Below are 20,229 nucleotides of genomic sequence, written 5' to 3'. Positions count from 1 at the left end.
TCAGTTATTCTAGTGCCGGCCATCAATGTAACCAGAGCCTTTCTGTTGCATGTTCCTGCTTCTAGACTACTATCAGCTAAGTTGGACTCTTAGTCCTAAGTTTGTTTTGCATTTTTGTTCCAGTTCACAGTTATGTTATTTTTCTGTAGCTGGAAGCTCTTGTGGGCCGAAATTGCCACTCCGGTGTCATGAGTTGACACATGAGTCTTAAAGTAATTTCGGGATGGTATTTTAATAGGGTTTTCAGCTGACCGTGAAGTTCCCTATTGTATCTTCTTGCTATCTAGTAAGCGGACCTCGCTTTGCTGAACCTACCTTCATACTGCGTATGTCTTTTCCTCTGAACTCACCGTCAATATATGTGGGGGGCTTCTGTCTCCTTTTTGGGGGAATTTCCCTAGAGGTAAGCCAGGTCTGTCTTTTCCTCTATTAGGGTTAGTTAGTCCTCCGGCTGGCGCTAGGCGTCTAGGGATAAAACGTAGGTACGCCACCCGGCCACTGTTAGTTGTGTGGTAGGTTTAGCTCACGGTCAGCTCGAGATTCCATCACCCAAGAGCTGTTCTGTTATTTATGTTCTCTGACGTTCCCTTGCCATTGGGAACCATGACACTGTCCGCTCTGCACATAAAGGGTGCGGTAAACATACAGACTGATTTTCAGAGCAGAACAGAAATCCATCCAGGGGAATGGAGTCTAGATCCTGAGATCTTTCAGATACTGACCAGAAGGTGGGGCCATCCAGAGGTGGATCTATTCGCAGGTTGACAAAATGCAAAAGTGGATCAATATTATTCACTAAATCCAGCCGATCCCTGCTTTGGTGTAGATGCTTTAGTCCACCCATGGACATTCCGACTGGCCTATGCCTTCCCTCCATTACTAATCCTACCAAGGGTTTTACAAAAGATAAGAATGGAAAAGGTTAAGGTAATCTTGGTAGCGCAATTCTGGCCCAAAAGAAGCTGGTTTGAGACTCTTGCCAGCACAGAATAGAAGGACCGGCAGAGCTAACCCCGGTCAGAAGCCTCCACCAGGGGCCAATCTTTCATCCGGATCCCAAAACGTTGCATCTGAAGGCCTGGCTTCTTAGTTTTCAATCCTGAAGACCAGAGGAGTGTCAAGACATTAGAACACTACGGAAAAGCCAAAAGGTAGTAAACTCTATATACCAGAAGATATAGAAGACCTTTATCTCATGGAGTGCACCCAAACGACCAAACCCACACCAGCCAAACTTGGCTCAGATCCTGGATTTTCTGCAAGAAGGGCTGGAGAAGCGTCTCAGAACTAGCACCCTCAAAGTCCAGGTGACGGCCCTAAGCTCATATTTTGACCAGACCACCGATGCATTAGAAGGTTTATGACAGCAGCATCTCGCATACATCCAAGAGCTACTAATTTAGTTCCTTCCTGGGACCTCAATGTGGTCTTAAAAGGGCTCGCACTACCACCTTTCGAGCCCTTGTCATCCACAGTTGTAGACAGACTCTCCTGGAAAGCAGCCTACCTGGTAGTAATAACTACAGCCAGGAGAGTGGGCGAATTACAAGCTCTCGATCAACGAACCCTACATGAAGATTTTGCAGGACCGATTTATTCTGCGATTGGATCCGTCATTTCTTTCCAAAGTAGTCTCAGCGTTTTACAAGTCTCAGGTGATAATTCTTCCCTAATTCTATCAAGAGCCGGAAAATAAGGAAGAAGAACAGTTCCACACTTTGGGCGTTCGGAAAATGGTACTCCATTATCTTCAAGTGACGGAAAAAACTAGGAAGGACCAAAACCTGTTTGTTCACCTTCGAGGCCAGAATAAGGGGAAAGCAGACTTCCAGATGCATGATTGCCAACTGGATCAAGAGCGCAATCTCGCAGGCATATCATGTCGAGGACCTTCCACCGCCAGAGAAATTTGCGGCTCACTCTACCAGAGCAACATCTGTCTCCTGGGCTGAGAAAGCCAGTGCTTCCATCGAGCAGATATGCAGAGCTGCTACCTGGTCCTTGGTCCATATGTTCTCCAAGCATTACAGGCTAGACCTGATGTCAGAAGAGGACTTAGCCTTTGGGAGAAAAGTCCTCCAAGCTATAGTCCCTCCCTAAAACATTACTCTTGGGTACTGCTCCGATGTGCTGTCGTGGGGGGTTACTAGAGAAAATAGAATTAGACTTACTGGTAATTCGGTTTATAGTAACCCACCACGACAGCAGGAGTAATCCCTCCCTTTGCTTAACTTTTCGTTCTTTACAGAGAATAAATATAATTTGAAGCATTCCTTCTCCTGTGGTCCTTTATAATAACACTGAGGGGAGGGTTTATTTAACCACTTTGGCATTTCCAGTCCCTATTAGGAAAGGGGTAACATCCTCCAGGTGTGCTGTTGTGGTGGGTTACTAGAAACCAAATTACCAGTAAGTCTAATTCTATTTTTGTGCCGTTCCTCGTGATTAGGTTTATTATTAGGATTATTAGGATTATTATTATTATTATTAGGTGATAAGTGATTAGGTGACTTTATTCTTCGGGTTGGTGCAATACCAGATTTATATCGGATTTTTATGTTTGGTTGCTGTCACAAACTAAAAGACCCTTTTTATTGCAGTAGTTTTTGCCTCCCTGAATGTAGATAGCTATAATCATAGCATTACATTATTTTGATCACTTTTTATTCTTATTTTTGGTAGGCATAATTAACAAAAAACAGCAATTCAGGAATAGTTTTTTTTATATATACTGTTCCTCATGTGGTAAAATTGGTAAGACAGCTTCATTCTTTGGGTCAGTATGACTGCAGCGATGCCCAATTTATATCGGGTTTTTATGTTTTGACGCTTTCACACAAACTTTTAGAGAAAAAATTAATTTTGCTTCGCTTTATTCTGAGAGCTATAACTTTTTTTTATTGTGCTAATGGAGCCGTATGGCGGCTTGTTTTTTGCGGGACAAGATGAGGTTTTCAGCGGTACCATTTTTATTTATATTCGTCTTTTTTATTGCTTTTTCATTTTGTGTTTGGCGATATGACAAAGTATTGTTTTTTGTGTTTTTAATTTTTTTTTTACGGTGTTAGCTGAAGGAATTAACTAGTGGGACAGTTTTATAAGTCGGTTTGTTTCGGAAGCAATGATGACAAATGTGTACCATATTTTGCGGTTTATAAGACGCACCCCAAACTTTGGGGAGAAAAATAGGAAAAAAAACCTGTTTTTAATAAAATGGTGGTGCTTCTTACAATCCATACGTCTTATTGCTTACTGGGGTGGTGGCTGCGGTGAAGCAGGGTCCCAGGGTTGCTGCTGGAGGAGTCAAGAGTAGAGCGTTGCCACAGGCTGGCTGGGATGAGGGAGTGTTCGGATGTGCACCGCTGCGGGTGTTCGGTGGTGTGGGGGCTCCGCTGACATTTTGTGAAAGCCCAGAGCCCCCGCACTTCTGTGGCTTACTGTGTGGTGGACTCCGGGAAAATGGCTGCCGGGGGCGGTTCATGCGCAGATGGAGATCTTGGCGCTGAGATCTCCATCTGCGTAGGTGCTGCCCGCGGCAGCCATTTTCAGGTCTCTCCAGAGATGCTCCATTGGGTTTAGGTCAGGGCTCTGGCTGGGCCGGTCAGGAATTGTCAGAGTTGTTCTGAAGCCACTCCTTTGTTATTTTAGCGGTGTGCTTAGGGTCATTGTCTTGTTGGAAGGTGAAGCTTCGGCCAAGTCTGAGGTCCAGAACACTCTGGAAGATGTTTTCATCCAGGATATCTCTGTACTTGGCCGCATTCATGTTTCCTTCAGTGGCAACCAGTTGTCCTGTCCCTGCAGCTGAAAAACACCCAGAGCATGATGCTGCCACCACCATGCTTCACTGTGGGGAATGTATTGGGCAGGTGATGAGCAGTGCCTGGTTTTCTCCACACATACTGCTTAGAATTATCGTCTCATCAGACCAGAGAATCTTATTTCTCATAATCTGGGAGTCCTTCATGTGTTTTTTAGCAAACTATGTGGCTTTCATATGTCTTGCACTGAGGAGAAGCTTCCGTCTGGCCACTCTGCCATAAAGGCCCGACTGGTGGAGGGCTGCAGTGATAGTTGACTTTGTGGAACTTTCTCCCATCCCCCTACTGCATCTCTGGAGCTCAGCCACAGTGATCTTGGGGTTCTTCTTTACCTCTCTCACCAAGGCCCTTCTCCCACGATTGCTCAGTTTGGCTGGACGGCCAGGTCTAGGAAGACTTCCGGTGGTCCCAAACTTCTTCCATTTATGGATTATGGAGGCCACTGTGCTCTTAGGAACCTTGAGTACTGCAGAAATTCTGTTGTAACCTTGGCCAGATCTGCTCCTTGTCACAGTTCTGTCTCTGAGCTCCTTGGCCAGGTCCTTTGACCTCATGATTCTCCTTTGGTCTGCCTTGCACTGTGAGCTGTGAGGTCTTATATAGACAGGTGTGCGCCTTTCCAAATCAAGTCCTATCAGTTTAATTACACACAGCTGGACTCCAATGAAGAAGTAGAACCATCTCAAGGAGGATCACAAGGAAATGGACAGCATGGGACTTATATATGAGTAAAGGGGCTGAAGACTTATGACCATGTGATATTTCAGATCTTTTTTATTAAATTTGCAAAAATTTCTGTTTTTTTTTTCAGTCAAGATGGGGTGCAGAGTGCACATTAATGTGAAAAAATGAACTTTTTGAATTTACCAAATGGCTGCAATGAAACAGAGTAAAGGGGTCTGAATACTTTCTGTACCCACTGTATATATATTGACAGCCGCAACGTGAGCCCAAGCGATCACGGTGCTGTATATACTTCTCTCCCACAGAGCAGTATATGTACGGCGCACGTCAGGGAGGGGTTAAACTGTCCTAACCCTAAGGCTTTGTGCCAATGTTGCAGAATATAAGCAGAATTTTCCTCATGAAAACTGCACACCCTTGGCAGGAAAACGGCTCTCGTTTTTTCCGTGTTTTTGTCGCGGTATTTTCAAGCGTTCCAATAAAATTCTATTGCGGCGAAATCGCCATGATTCCGCAAATTTACTGAACATGCTGCGTATTTTTCGGCGATTCGTTTCCACTGTGGAAAAATACGCAGCATGGGCACAACAATTCCGGAATGCAATTTAAAATAATGGGATGCGTTTTGTTAGCGTTAAAGCATTTCTGCAGAGGAAAAATGCCTCAAAAACGCAACGTGGGCACATAGCCTAACTGCCGTTCTCAGGCGAGGACACAAGACATTATGGTGTAATCTTCAATCACAGAAATCCATGTGTTTCACATCCTGCTTTATTTCGCTGAAAATGCTGCAGAACCTGACACCTGCGGTGTTTGCTGCGGTGTTTGCACTTGCTCATTCCTCATTGCTTTCTTTAGTGAAAGAATCAACTGCTGCAGTTTTCTAATTCAGTCAGGAAAAAATCCAATGTGTGCAGGAGATTCCTGACGTCTCATCACCTTCACTGGGATTGTCGCTGGGAATACTTTTCTGCCCAATGATGACAGAAGTTCTCGGAGTGATACCTTTATTGGCGAACCAGAAAATAATATGTCTGCAGCTTTCAGAGCACAGAGGCTCCTTCTTCAGGCAGATTACAAATAGATTAATAAGAAACAAGCACAACATTTAAGGAATACTACAGCAGGACATTTGTTCAGGGGGTGGGAGGTGTGATGCCTCCTCAAGTAGAAGTATTCACATCGATTTTTCTGGCTAACACGGTACCACAATACAATTTGTTATTGTACATCACTGGGATTGTAAAACACAGCTTGAAACTTCCATAAAAAAAGCAACATGTGAACATAGCCTAATAATCTGTAATTGAAAGCTGATTTACAAACTAATCTAGCAACTAAGCTCTGGTACAGAATGGATAGATGATTGATAATAGATGATTGATGATGATAGATGGGTGATGGATATTAGATTGACAAATGATTGATAGATAATAATTACCGTATATACTCGAGTATAAGCCGAGATTTTCAGCTCACTTTTTGGGGCTGAAAGTAACCCTCTCGGCTTATACTCGAGTCATACCCAGGGGTCGGCAGGGGAGGGGGAGCGGAGCTGAGTAATAATACTCACCTGCTCCTGGCGCCGTCTCTGCACGTCTGTTTCCCGGCGCCGGCAGCTTCTTCCTGTAGTGAGCAGTCATATGGTACCACTAGTTACAGTAATGAATATGCGGCTCCACCTCCCATAGAGGTGGAGCCGCATATTCATTACTATAATGAGCGGTACCATGTGACCGCTCACTACATGAGGAAGCTGCCGGCGCCAGGAAACACGTGCAGGGACGGCGCCAGGAGCAGGTGAGTATGACAGGGGGCAGTGCGCGATATTCACCTGCTCCTCGTTCCACCGTCGGCGCTGCTGTGTCTTCTGCGTCTTCCGCAGTGATGCTCAGGTCAGAGGGCGCGGTGCCGCGATTAGTGCGCGCCGCCCTCTGCGTGATCGTCGGTGCAGAGGATGGAAGATACAGCGGCGCCCGGCAGCGGTGGAACGTGGAGCAGGTGAATATAGCAAGTGCCAGGGGCCTGAGAGGTGAGTTTGTGATTTTTTTTTATTTTTTTAATCGCAGCAACAGCATATGGGGCATCTTATGGGGCCATGTGCAGCATTATATGGGGTAAATATCTGTATGGGGCCATGTGCAGCATTATATGGGGCAAATATCTGTATGGGGCCATGTGCAGCATTATATGGGGCAAATATCTGTATGGGGCCATGTGCAGCATTAGGCTACTTTCACACTAGCGTTAACTGCAATACGTCGCAAATGCGTCGTTTTGCCGAAAATACGCATCCAGCAAAAGTTCTTGCTGGATACGATTTTTTGTCATAGACTAACATTAGCGACGCATTTGCGACGCATTGCCAAACGTCGCGTCCGTTTTGCAACGCTTTGGCGTGTGGTAGCGGACCGTCGTGAGAAAAAAACGTTACATGTAACGTTTTTTGCTCACGACGGTCCGCTTTTTCCGACCGCGCATGCGCGGCCGGAACTCCGCCCCCACCTCCCCGCACTTCCCCGCACCTCACAATGGGGCAGAGGATGCGTTGGAAAAATACATCCGCTGCCCCCGTTGTGCGGCGGAGACCATGCTAGCGTCGGGAACGTCGGCCCGACGCACAGCGACGGGTCTTTCCCGACGCTAGTGTGAAAGTAGCCTTATATGGGGGCACATATCTGTATGGAGCATCTTGTGTGGCCATGTGCACCATTACATGGGGTAAATATCTGTATGGGGCCATGTGCAGCATTATATGGGGCAAATATCTGTATGGGGCATCTTATGGGGCCATAATCCGCATTTGTGCAGCATTATATGGGGCATATTTTAATATGGAACATCTTATGGGGCCATTATGAACTGTATGGAGCATTTTATGGGGCTCCTGATTCAATATGGATATTCGAAAACACTTAACCTACTGATGTCTCAATTAATTTTACTTTTATTGGTATCTATTTTTACTCTTGAAATTTACCGGTAGCTGCTGCATTCTCCACCCTAGGCTTATACTCGAGTCATTAAGTTTTGCCAATTTTTGTGGCAAAATTAGGGGGGTCGGCTTATCCTCGGGTATATACGGTAGATGGATAATAGATAGATGATTGAGAATAGATGATAGATGATTGACAGATAATAAATAGATGATGATCTCCTGTAGATATTTAATGTCACATCCCCCCACATATAATAAACTTGCCCCCATTATTGCCTTTCCATTTGCCGTAAAGGACGTTTCTCATTAAACCTATTAAATAATTTTAAAAACAATGACGTGGGGTCGAAAATCGCAGCTGCCATCAACCACTGGGATTAGTAATGGAGAGCTGTGTGTCAGACCACCCAATACGGAACCGTTAATAAATAAAAACACGCACAAAACACTTTCTTTGAAGAAAGACCCCCACACTGTCCCGGGCTCTTCATGCAGGTCTGACATAATCCAGAATACAAACTATCTCAGAAATGGCTACCTGAGAGACATGGAGACGGAAATAAAGACAATAGACAGGCCAATTTATTAGCATAAGTGTTCCCAAAACGCTGCGCTGTCGTCCAAACACTCTGGGAGCTCGGCGATTCACGGCACGCGGTGGTCTCCTGCCCCAGATCGGCTGACACTATCTACAGAATATCTATTCTTTGGGCTGTGAATTTACTGTACTTGGCTGATGAAATGTCAGTTTTCCTCTGAGATGTGTGCGTAAAAACTGTGTGGCGTACTCATGGTCCCTGTGCCATCCGATTTATTTTTTTTTGTTCTCACCCCCATAACCTTTGCATTGGCATGCCTTGTCCAATATACGCGGCATGCTGCGATTTGAGCTGAGAAGAGCTTACAGATGAGCAGGGCGTCACTTACTAACAGAGTGCAGCGTGATGTTTCCTCGAATTGCACTCTTCCGACTTATATGCTTGTGAGAGCGATTCCTGATAGAGATCGTCCCCTCGACAGACAGTCTCCATCCATCCGTTACCCCCAGTAAAATAACAGCGCCTATACTCCCCTCCAGTGCTGTTCTGCAAGTGACAGCATTTCCCAAGAATCATGTAGCATACCAATCTGCAACCAGTCAGTGCTGGTTTCACTCTCCTACCGATATACAGTCATGGTCAAAAGTGTTGGCACCCTTGAAATTGTTCCAGAAGTGAAGTATTTCTCCCAGAAAATTATTGTAATTCCCGTGTTTTGTTATACTCAGGTTTATTTCCTTTGTGTGTATTGGAACAACAGAGGAAAAAAAGGCAAATTGGACATTTCACACAAAACCCCCAAAATGGTCTGGACAAAATTGTTGGCACCTTTCTAAAATTGTGGGTAAACAACTTTGTTTCCAGCATGTGATGCTCATTCAAACTCACCAGTTGCATGTAACAGGAGTGGGCAATATGAAAATCGCACCTGAAACCAGATAAAAAGGGGAGTCATTGCCTCAATCTTTGCATTGTGTGTCTGTGCCACACTACGATAGAAAACAGAAAGAAGAGAGAACTGTCTGAGGACTTGAGAACCAAAATTGTTGAACGATACATCAGCAAACTCAAGGTTACATGTCCATCTCCAGCGATCTTGATGTTCCTTTGTCCATGGTACACAACATAATCAAGAAGTTTACAACCCATGGCACCGTACCTAATCTCCCTGGATGGTAGAGAAAAATTGTTGAAAGGTTGTAATGCAGGACAGTCCAGATGGTGGCTAAGCCCCAAGCAAGGTTCAAAGAAATTCAAGCTGTCCTGCCACTTGGGGGGCATCAGTGTCATCTCGAACTATCCATCCACATGTGAATGAAATGAAACTTTATGGCAGGAGACCCTGGAGGACCCAGTGCTGACACAGAGACATAAAAAAAGCTAGACTGCATCTCTTCAACCTATCACTAACTGGTGTTTTCCCCTCTTGTATCAAACATGCCACAATCACAACAATCCTCAAAAAGCCCTCTTAACTAGTGATGAGTGAATATACTCGTTGCTTGGGTTTTCCCGAGGATTTGTTAATGTTCGGAGATTTAGTTTTCCTTGCCGCAGCTGAATGATTTACATCTACTAGACAGCTTGATTACATGTGGGGATTCCCTGGCAACCCCCACATGTACTTAGGCTGGCTAATGGCTGTAAATCAAGCAGCTGAATCAACAAAAACAAAATCGCTGAACACTAACAAATACTGGAGATCACCCGAGCAACGAGTATATTCACTCATCACTACTCTTAACCCATCCTCTCTATCTAGCTATCGCCCCATATCCCTTCTCCCCTATGCCTCAACACTACTGGAACATCACGTCCATTTTAAACTGTGGTCCCACCTCTCCTGCTCCCTCTGACTGCTTACAGTCTGGCTTCTGACTCCATCACTCCACTGAAACTGCCCTGACTAAAGTCTTCAATGACCTATTAATCGCCAAAGCCAAGCGACACTACTTTGTCCTCCTCCTGGACCTGTCCTCTGCCTTCTACACTACTCTGTCCTGCTCCTGGACGGTCCTCTGCCTCCTACACTACTACTACATCACAGTTCCTGTGGTGTATCCTGATGAAGTAGTCTTGAACTCTGAAACGAGCAGAATAATAAAGCCACATGTACTAATAATTCTGGAATTCTAGTGATTCAGCAGTGAAGAAATTTACCACAATTTTCTCAATTTGTATCCAACGGCTGGTCCTTCCTGGACTCGTGGATCTGCTGCAGGGAAACTTTTCAATGCTTCAACTCAGCTACATCTGGTGAGTGCAATCTTATTGATTAACCTCAGATAAGACACTATTTGCCCTCTTTCCTTCAACAGTTTTCATAGGATTTCTACACTACTCTGTCCTCCTGGACCTGTCCTCTGCCTTATATACTACTCTGTCCTCCTCCTCCTGGACCTGTCCTCTGCCTTTGACACAGTGGTCCATTCCATCTTACTACAGACCCTCTTATCTCTTGGCATCACAGACTTGGCGCTATCTTGGATCTCGTCGTACCTAACAGACCAGACATTCACACACCACCTTCTCACCTCGCGCGCTATCTGTCGGAGTCCCCCAAGTTTAAGTCCTAGGACCCCTGCTCTTCTCCATTTACACCTTTAGCCTGGGACAGCTCATAGAATCTCATGGGTTTCAGCATCACTTCTATGCTGATGACACACAGATCTACATCTCTGGACCAGATATCACCTCCCTACTAACCAGAATCCCTCAATGTCTGTCCACTATTTCACCCTTCTCTGCTCGATTTCTAAAACTTAACATGGATAAAACAATTCATCATCTTCCCCCATCTCACTCAACCCCTCCCCAACGAACCTATCCATTAAATGGCTGCTCACTCTCCCCAGTTCCACAAGCTCGCTGCCTCGGGGTAATCCTCGACTCTGATCTCTCCTTCAAACCACATATCCAAGCACTTCCTACTGACTTCAACTCAGAAATATTTCCCAGATCTGTTCATTCCTCAACCAAGAATCTGCAAAAACCCTAGTCCATGCCTTCATCATCTCCCGCCTTGACTATTGCAACCTCCTGCTCTGTGGCCTCCCCTCTAACACTCTCGCACCCCTCCAGTCTATTCTAAACTCTGCTGCCCGACTAATCCACCTGTCCCCCCGCTATTCCCCAGCCTCTTCCCTCAGTCAATCCCTTCACTGGCTCCCCATTACCCAAAGACTCCAGTTCAAAACCCTAACCATGACGTACAAAGCCATCCACAACCTGTGTCCTCCATACATCTGTGACGTCGTCTCCCAGTACTTACCTACACGCAACCTCCGATCCTCTCAAGATCTTCTCTACTCCTCTTTTCTCCACAATCGTATACAAGATTTCTCTCGCGCATCACCCCTTCTCTGGAACTCTCTGCCACAACATATCAGACTCTCGCCTACCATCGAAACCTTCAAAAAGAACCTGAAGACCCACCTCTTCCGACAAGCCTACAATCTGCAGTAACCACCGATCGACCAAACCGCTGCACGACCAGCTCTACCTTCACCTTGTAGATTGTGAGCCCTCGCAGACAGGGTCCTCTCTCCTCCTGTACCAGTCGTGACTTGTATTGTGTGTAAGATTACTGTACTTGTTTTTATTATGTATACCCCTCCCCACATGTAAAGCGCCATGGAATAAATGGTGCTATAAATGAGACCTAGAGCAGTTTGTAAGAAGAGTCGTCCAAAATTCCAGGTGAGCGGGGTAAGAAGCTGGTGGATGGTTATAAGAAGCGATTGTGATTATTCATTTCAAAGGGGGGAGCAACCAAATATTAAGTTGACGGTGCCAACACTTTTGTCCTGCCCATTTTGGGGGTTTTGTGTGAAATTTTGTCCAATTCTTTTTTACTCTGTTTTTGAGTTGTTCCAGTACACACACAACAAATAAACCTGTGTTTAACAAAACGTGGAATTACAATAATGTTCTGGGAGAAATAATTAATTTTCTTGAACAATTTCAAGGGTGCCAACACTTTCAATTATGACTGTAATTATTACAGCCATCTCCGTCTCCAGGGATTATTTCAGCCCCCTCCATCTCCGGGAATTATTACAGCCTCCTCCATCTCCAGGGATTATTACCGCTACTTCCAGGGATTATTACAGTCTCCGGGGATTATTACAGCCACTTCCGTCTCCGGGGATTAATACAGTCCCCTCCGCCTCCGGGAATTATTACAGCGTCCTCTTGTCTACGGGGATTATTACAGCCACCTCCAGGGATTATTACAGCCCCCTCTGTCTCCAGGGATTATTACAGCCCCTCTGTCTCCATGCATTATTACTGCCACCTTCAGGGATTATTGCAGTCTCGGGAAATTATTACAGCCTCCTCCGTCTCAAGGGATTATTACAGCCACCTCCGTCTCCCGGGATTATTTCAGCCGTCTCCGGGGATTATTACAACCCCCTCCGTCTCCGTGGATTATTACAGCCGCCTCCGGGAATTATTAAAGCCCCCTCTGTCTCCCAGGATTATTACAGCCAACTCCGTCCCCAGGATTATTTCAGCCGTCTCCAGAAATTATTACAGCCCCCTCGGTCTCCAGGGATTATTACAGTCCCCTCTGTCTCTGGGGATTATTACAGCGTCCTCCATCTCCAGGGATTATTACAGGCACCTCCAGGGATTAATACAGCCACTCTGTCTCCATGCATTACTACCGCCACCTCCAGGGATTATTACAGCCCCCTCCATCTCCAGGGATTATTACAGGCACCTCCAGGGATTATTACAGGCACCTCCAGGGATTATTACAGGCACCTCCAGGGATTATTACAGCCCCCTCCGTCTCCAGGGATTATTACAGCCGCCTCCGGTCAGTGGTTGGTGCTTGTCCCTCTGTTGGTGGGATTCCTGTCGTACGTTTCGAGACTTAAAGCTAAAAGTCCTCCATGATCTATCATTGAAGCGGCTGCTGTGCTCTGTGCCATTGTTCGGATCATCCATTAATAATGTTCCCCGTCAGGTCCGGCGCCTGTGGCCTCCTGGATTATTACCTGCTGGACGCCGCCTCTCTTCTTCCTGTCCTCGCTCTGGATGTCCAGCCCGATCACCGTGTCCTGGACCTGTGTGCCGCTCCGGGAGGGAAGACACTGGCACTGCTGATGGGGGACTGCAGTAAGCCGTGGTTGTGATAGGTTTGTGGGTGCAGATACTTTTATGCTGTCACTTATCGCTCAGCTTTGTGCTGTAGGATTTTTGGCAGCCAACGATACCTCCGTCTCCCGCTGTAACCGCCTGCGGCGCGTCCTGCACTCCTACATCCCAGGGGAGTTTCGCACAGAGGGCCGGGTGCGGCTCACCTCCAGGGACGGTAGAGACTGGCCGGAGGATGCCATGTATGACCGGGTTAGTATTGGAGGATGGCACACAGTGAGGGCACCGTTGATCCTGCAGCACTTGTGACATATGACCCTTCCACGTGCAGGTCCTGGTGGATGCACCGTGCACCACAGACAGACACTCACTGCTGGAGGAAGAGAACAACATTTTCCACCGCACAAGGACAAGAGAGCGCCACAGTCTCCCCCTACTGCAGAGCCGCCTCCTGCTGTAAGTATGTGACCCCCCACCACAGAGCACCGCACGCTGCACAAAAGCTGACTGTCTTGCCTTTGCATTTCCCCAGATCTGGCCTGCGGGCGGCAGCACCGGGCGGCAATGTTGTCTATTCCACCTGCACACTGTCGGCGCTGCAGAATGAGTGTGTAGTGGAGCAGGTGCTGGGACTCGCCGCATCTGAATACGGCATCCGCGCTGAGGTCTGCGATCTGCGCTGCATCCGGGAAATCTTCAGAAAGACATTTCATTTTCATCTGGATGCTCGACTGGGAGAACTGGTCCTGCCACATCTGACCGCCAACCACGGTCCCCTGTACCTGTGCAAGCTGCGAAGGGTGAACTGAGACCACCATGAGGGCCTCCGACCCACTGTACATACAGTAATAAAGATCAAGCATCACGGCTGCTGCACCAAACCACGTCTGTTATGTTCTAAGGCTACGTTCACATTTGCGGTCTGCGCCGCAGCGTCGCCGCATACGTCATGCGCCCCTATATTTAACATGGGGGCGCATGGACATGCGTCGCACTTGCGTTTTGCGGCGCCCGCGTCCCTGCGGCGCACGCGTCCGGGCGCAGAGGACGCAGCAAGTTGCATTTTTGCTGCGTCCAAAATCAATGAAAAAAAGGACGCATGCGACGCAAAACGCAGCGTTGTGCATGCGTTTTGCTGCGTTTTTGTTTGCGTTGTGCGTTGCGGCGCCGACGCTGCGGCGCACAACGCAAATGTGAACGTAGCCTTAAGGCACTACATAGATCAGCGGTTCTCAACCTGGGGGTCGCGACCCCGAGGGGGGTCGAACGACCAAAACACAGGGGTCGCCACCTCTCTCACCTCCCCATCCACCTTCCCCCGTATGCCTGGACTGCTAGCTTTACTCCCGGCATAGCTTTGGGATCCCCGCAGGAAAATGAATCGATCGCGCATCGGATCTAGGGAGATACCAACTTCCAACGTCCCCCCTTCTTGTTTGGTGCAGCCAGGACAGATCCGGAATCTGTGGCACGTATCTGGCAACGGAATCCAGGGATGCAGGAAGAACGCGGCTGCCGGCATCGCTAATCGGCTTGAAGGGCTGCGGAAGAGCACGCCATAAAGGAGCCGTTCAGTACCCAGCAGTGATCCGCCGCCATCACTGTGTTCAGGGGCGTAACTACCGCGGTCGCCATTGCGACCGGGCCCCGCAGGTCAGGGGCCCCGGGCCGGCAGGTCTGAGCAGGGCCGGGCTGGCCATCGGGCACTTCTGGCAAATGCCAGAAGAGCCGATTCCAGTAGTGGGCCGCTGCACTGTTCCTCCCCCGGAACCCCCCCCAGTGCCGCCGCCGCCGCATTTAACTATACCGGCGTCTATGACACCGGTATAGTTCAATGCAATGATGGAGGAGAGAGCGTCACCTGACGCTTCCTCTCCCATCATTCCCCGCTCTGCCTCTGACACTGCGGGTGCGCGATGACGTCATATCATCGCGCACCCGCTGTGTCCTGGGCAGACTGCAGCCACCGAGACAGGAGCCAGGAGCAGCGCGGGCAAAAGGAAAGGTGAGGAGTTTTTTTTTTTTCTTTTTAAACGGACTGTGGGGCCATTATCGGGGGGGGGGGGGGGAGATGTGATGTGGGCTGTGCTCTATATACCCCTGTGCTGGCTGTGCTGTATATACCACTGTGCGGGCTGTGCTGTATATACCACTGTGAGGGCTGGGCTGGATATACCCCTGTGCGGGCTGTGCTCTATATACCCCTGTGCGGGCTGTGCTCTATATACCACTGTGCGGGCTGTGCTCTATATACCACTGTGCGGGCTGTGCTGTATATACCCCTGTGCGGGCTGTGCTCTATATACCACTGTGCGGGCTGTGCTGGATATACCCCTGTGCGGGCTGTGCTGTATATACCCCTGTGCTGGCTGTGCTGTATATACCACTGTGAGGGCTGGGCTGGATATACCCCTGTGCGGGCTGTGCTCTATATACCCCTGTGCGGGCTGTGCTCTATATACCCCTGTGCGGGCTGTGCTCTATATACCACTGTGCGGGCTGTGCTGGATATACCCCTGTGCGGGCTGTGCTCTATATACCACTGTGCGGGCTGTGCTCTATATACCTCTGTGCTGGCTGTGCTCTATATACCCCTGTGCGGGCTGTGCTCTATATACCCCTGTGCGGGCTGTGCTCTATATACCACTGTGAGGGCTGGGCTGGATATACCCCTGTGCGGGCTGTGCTCTATATACCACTGTGCGGGCTGTGCTCTATATACCCCTGTGCGGGCTCTGCTGTATATACCACTGTGCGGGCTGTGCTGTATATACCACTGTGAGGGCTGTGCTGTATATACCCCTGTGCGGGCTGTGCTCTATATACCACTGTGCGGGCTGTGCTCTATATACCCCTGTGCTGGCTGTGCTGTATATACCACTGTGAGGGCTGGGCTGGATATACCCCTGTGCGGGCTGTGCTCTATATACCACTGTGCGGGCTGTGCTCTATATACCTCTGTGCTGGATATACCACTGTGAGGGCTGTGCTGGATATACCCCTGTGCTGGCTGTGCTGTATATACCCCTGTGCGGGCTGTGCTGTATATATCCCTGTGCGGGCTCTGCTGTATATACCACTGTGCGGGCTCTGCTGTATATACCACTGTGCGGGCTGTGCTGTATATACCACTGTGCGGGCTCTGCTGTATATACCACTGTGCGGGCTCTGCTGTATATACCACTGTGCGGGCTGTGCTGTATATACCACTGTGCGGGCTGTGCTGTATATACCACTGTGCGGGCTGTGCTGTATATACCCCTGTGCTGGATATACCACTGTGAGGGCTGTGCTGGATATACCCCTGTGCGGGCTGTGCTGTATATACCACTGTGCGGGCTGTGCTCTATATACCTCTGTGCTGGATATACCACTGTGAGGGCTGTGCTGGATATACCCCTGTGCGGGCTGTGCTCTATATACCACTGTGCGGGCTGTGCTGTATATACCACTGTGCGGGCTGTGCTGTATATACCACTGTGCGGGCTGTGCTGTACATACCACTGTGCGGGCTGTGCTCTATATACCTCTGTGCTGGCTGTGCTGTATATACCACTGTGAGGGCTGTGCTGTATATACCCCTGTGCGGGCTGTGCTCTATATACCACTGTGCGGGCTGTGCTGTATATACCACTGTGCGGGCTGTGCTCTATATACCACTGTGCGGGCTGTGCTGTATATACCACTGTGCGGGCTGTGCTCTATATACCCCTGTGCTGGCTGTGCTGGATATACCCCTGTGCGGGCTGTGCTGGATATACCACTGTGCGGGCTGTGCTGGATATACCACTGTGCGGGCTGTGCTGGATATACCACTGTGCGGGCTCTGCTGTATATACCACTGTGCGGGCTCTGCTGTATATACCACTGTGCGGGCTCTGCTGTATATACCACTGTGCGGGCTCTGCTGTATATAACACTGTGCGGGCTGTGCTGGATATACCACTGTGAGGGCTGTGCTGGATATACCCCTGTGCGGGCTCTGCTGGATATACCACTGTGCGGGCTGTGCTGTATATACCACTGTGCGGGCTGTGCTGGATATACCCCTGTGCGGGCTCTGCTGGATATACCACTGTGCGGGCTGTGCTCTATATACCACTGTGCGGGCTGTGCTGGATATACCACTGTGCGGGCTGTGCTCTATATACCACTGTGCGGGCTGTGCTGTATATACCACTGTGCGGGCTCTGCTGGATATACCACTGTGCTGGCTCTGCTGGACATACCCCTGTGCGGGCTGTGCTGGATATACCACTGTGAGGGCTCTGCTGTATATACCACTGTGCGGGCTGTGCTCTATATACCTCTGTGCTGGCTGTGCTGTATATACCACTGTGAGGGCTGTGCTGTATATACCCCTGTGCGGGCTGTGCTGTATATATCCCTGTGCGGGCTGTGCTGTATATACCCCTGTGCGGGCTGTGCTCTATATACCCCTGTGCTGGCTGTGCTGTATATACCCCTGTGCGGGCTCTGCTGTATATACCCCTTTGCGGGCTGTGCTGTATATACCCCTGTGCGGGCTGTGCTGTATATACCCCTGTGCGGGCTGTGCTGGATATACCCCTGTGCGGGCTGTGCTGTATATACCCCTGTGCGGGCTGTGCTGTATATACCCCTGTGCGGGCTGTGCTGTATATACCCCTGTGCGGGCTGTGCTGTATATACCCCTGTGCGGGCTGTGCTGGACATACCCCTGTGCGGGCTGTGCTGGACATACCCCTGTGCGGGCTGTGCTGGACATACCCCTGTGCGGGCTGTGCTGGATATACCCCTGTGCGGGCTCTGCTGTATATACCACTGTGAGGGCTGTGCTCTATATACCACTGTGCTGGCTGTGCTGTATATACCACTGTGAGGGCTGTGCTGTATATACCACTGTGCGGGCTCTGCTGTATATACCCCTGTGCGGGCTGTGCTCTATATACCACTGTGCTGGCTGTGCTGTATATACCACTGTGATGGCTGTGCTGTATATACCCCTGTGCGGGCTCTGCTGGATATACCACTGTGCGGGCTGTGCTGGATATACCCCTGTGCGGGCTCTGCTGGATATACCACTGTGAGGGCTGTGCTGGATATACCACTGTGAGGGCTGTGCTGTATATACCCCTGTGCGGGCTCTGCTGGACATACCCCTGTGCGGGCTGTGCTGGATATACCACTGTGAGGGCTGTGCTGTATATAGGGCTGTGCTGTATATACCCCTGTGCTGGCTGTGCTGTATATACCACTGTGAGGGCTGTGCTGTATATACCCCTGTGCGGGCTCTGCTGGACATACCCCTGTGCTGGATATACCAATGTGAATCATAACTAATAAAATTACAGTTTTAAAGTAGCCACCAAAATTATTTTTTGGGTTGGGGGTCACCGCAACATGAGGAACTGTATTGCGGGGTCACGGCATTAGAAAGGTTGAGAACCACTGACATAGATGGAGGCTGATAACAGAGAGTGATAGCTTGTAGGTCTTTTATTAAAAAATACTTCAAGTGACACTAACTATGATACATTACAAATAAAACAACAGAACAAAACATAACAACAAAGCTCCAATCAAACGACAAAAATCACAAAGAAATAAGCCAGAAATGGAACTAAAATGGAGAAAGTTCATGACGTACAAATCAGGGACAATAAAAAAAATCAAAACAAAACTAAAAGGCAACAAACAAAATACTCATAACTTACATGAATACCCCCGTAAAATTATAAATAATAGTATAAAATCATGCAAGACCCCTGGCCCAGCTTCATTCATACTACTATATACAACCCCAACTACATCCACACCGTCCTATATACAATATTATATACAATATATACACTATAAACACATTATACTAAACCAAATATTATACAACACCGCAAACACAACAAAACTCTACTGGTCCCACTGCCTTACAGCCACCCCCTTACACCACCACATTCACCCCACAACAAACCTAAATACAATACAGTGTACAAGATTAACATTTGTTTGTTTGTTTTTTAATATATATACACACCTACTCTAACTATCCCACCACCCCTGATCCAGCTCTGGCCACAAAGTTCAGGAATTATCCGAGCTAGGATCAGGCCCCAAAGTTTTTCCCCAGGCGGGGCCTTGGGCCAGGACAGATCAGTCTCTTATCACCGCTGTTGAACCCCCCAATCCCCCCACCCAACCTAACTAACACCCTCTATTATACACACTATATACAATATATACAATACACTACAACATATACATAAACCAACTTCACAGAACACAACCTACATACTCACCACCCAAGGCTCAAGTTCGATGCCTGCAAACCTATTCAGGGAACAGAAATACAAAACAAAAATCTAGGGTGTAAAGACATCAGCCCACCACCAGGATATAGGAGCGCTAATGGACTAAGGCACCCCGAAGGAGAAACCCCTCCAGAGATGGGCCGCCCTCCGGGCACCCAATCCTCCGCACTCCAGAGAACGCACCTTCACCAGGGCACCTAGGATGCTGCTACAAACTTCATCTACAGAGAATTTTACTCTGCGTCTAAACTAAAACTCGTGCGTTCCACGTGAAGTACCTGACCACTGCGCTGACTAAGAATAAAGTGGCTCGGTCCCTTCTCCCGAGGTCTCTGAACGCTCCATAGGCCCACTCAGCATAGGACAGAGTGGCCAGCCGCGGCCAACCAATGGAACGCCCACCCTGTTGTACACCTCTATTAAAGGGACAATGAAGCAGGAAGTGCTCCATGCTTTCCAGCATGGTAGCGCAAGCCTCACGGGGACAATTCCTGTCCTCGGAGCTCCTGTACTTCAAATTGTCCCTCACATACAACTTACCTTGGAAGCAGCGCCAAGTCAAGTCCCAATACTTCTTGGGGATCCTGCTAGAATTTAACAAACTTAACCCAACCTCTAGATCCCAACTTGGGCAGTCCTTGAGGACCAATGGTTTCTGAAAATGCAAAAGCAAGACCCGCATGTCAAGGAGTTTCCTCGGGAGGGACCTCACTTCCCACATTCCCAGACCCCACCGGCACATCATTTTCAGAACCGGGGTAACATAAGCCGGAAGATGCCCATGCGGTGTGCGAGGATCCTTCAATCTTCCCCCTGTCTCCCATTCCTGGAAGAAAGGCTGAAACCATCCCTTGCAG

The 20,229-nt window shown here is 48.5% G+C and overlaps 1 protein-coding gene across 1 annotated transcript in view; it reads left to right on the top strand.

The window, feature by feature from the left end:
* NSUN4 (NOP2/Sun RNA methyltransferase 4) overlaps positions 1-13,951 on the top strand; it is a 33,080-nt gene extending 19,129 nt beyond the window's left edge. The window contains exons 3-6 of the mRNA XM_077278448.1: positions 12,955-13,106; positions 13,183-13,337; positions 13,417-13,541; positions 13,618-13,951. Of these exons, the coding sequence (XP_077134563.1) occupies positions 12,955-13,106; positions 13,183-13,337; positions 13,417-13,541; positions 13,618-13,894 (709 nt within the window). The 3' untranslated portion in view covers positions 13,895-13,951. The remainder of the gene's footprint in view (positions 1-12,954; positions 13,107-13,182; positions 13,338-13,416; positions 13,542-13,617) is intronic.
* Positions 13,952-20,229: the final 6,278 nt, after the last annotated feature.

Source organism: Ranitomeya variabilis, chromosome 8, assembly GCF_051348905.1.
Source record: "Ranitomeya variabilis isolate aRanVar5 chromosome 8, aRanVar5.hap1, whole genome shotgun sequence".
NCBI classification, from domain to species: domain Eukaryota; kingdom Metazoa; phylum Chordata; class Amphibia; order Anura; family Dendrobatidae; genus Ranitomeya; species Ranitomeya variabilis.
This window is presented reverse-complemented; position numbering and strand designations above follow the sequence as displayed.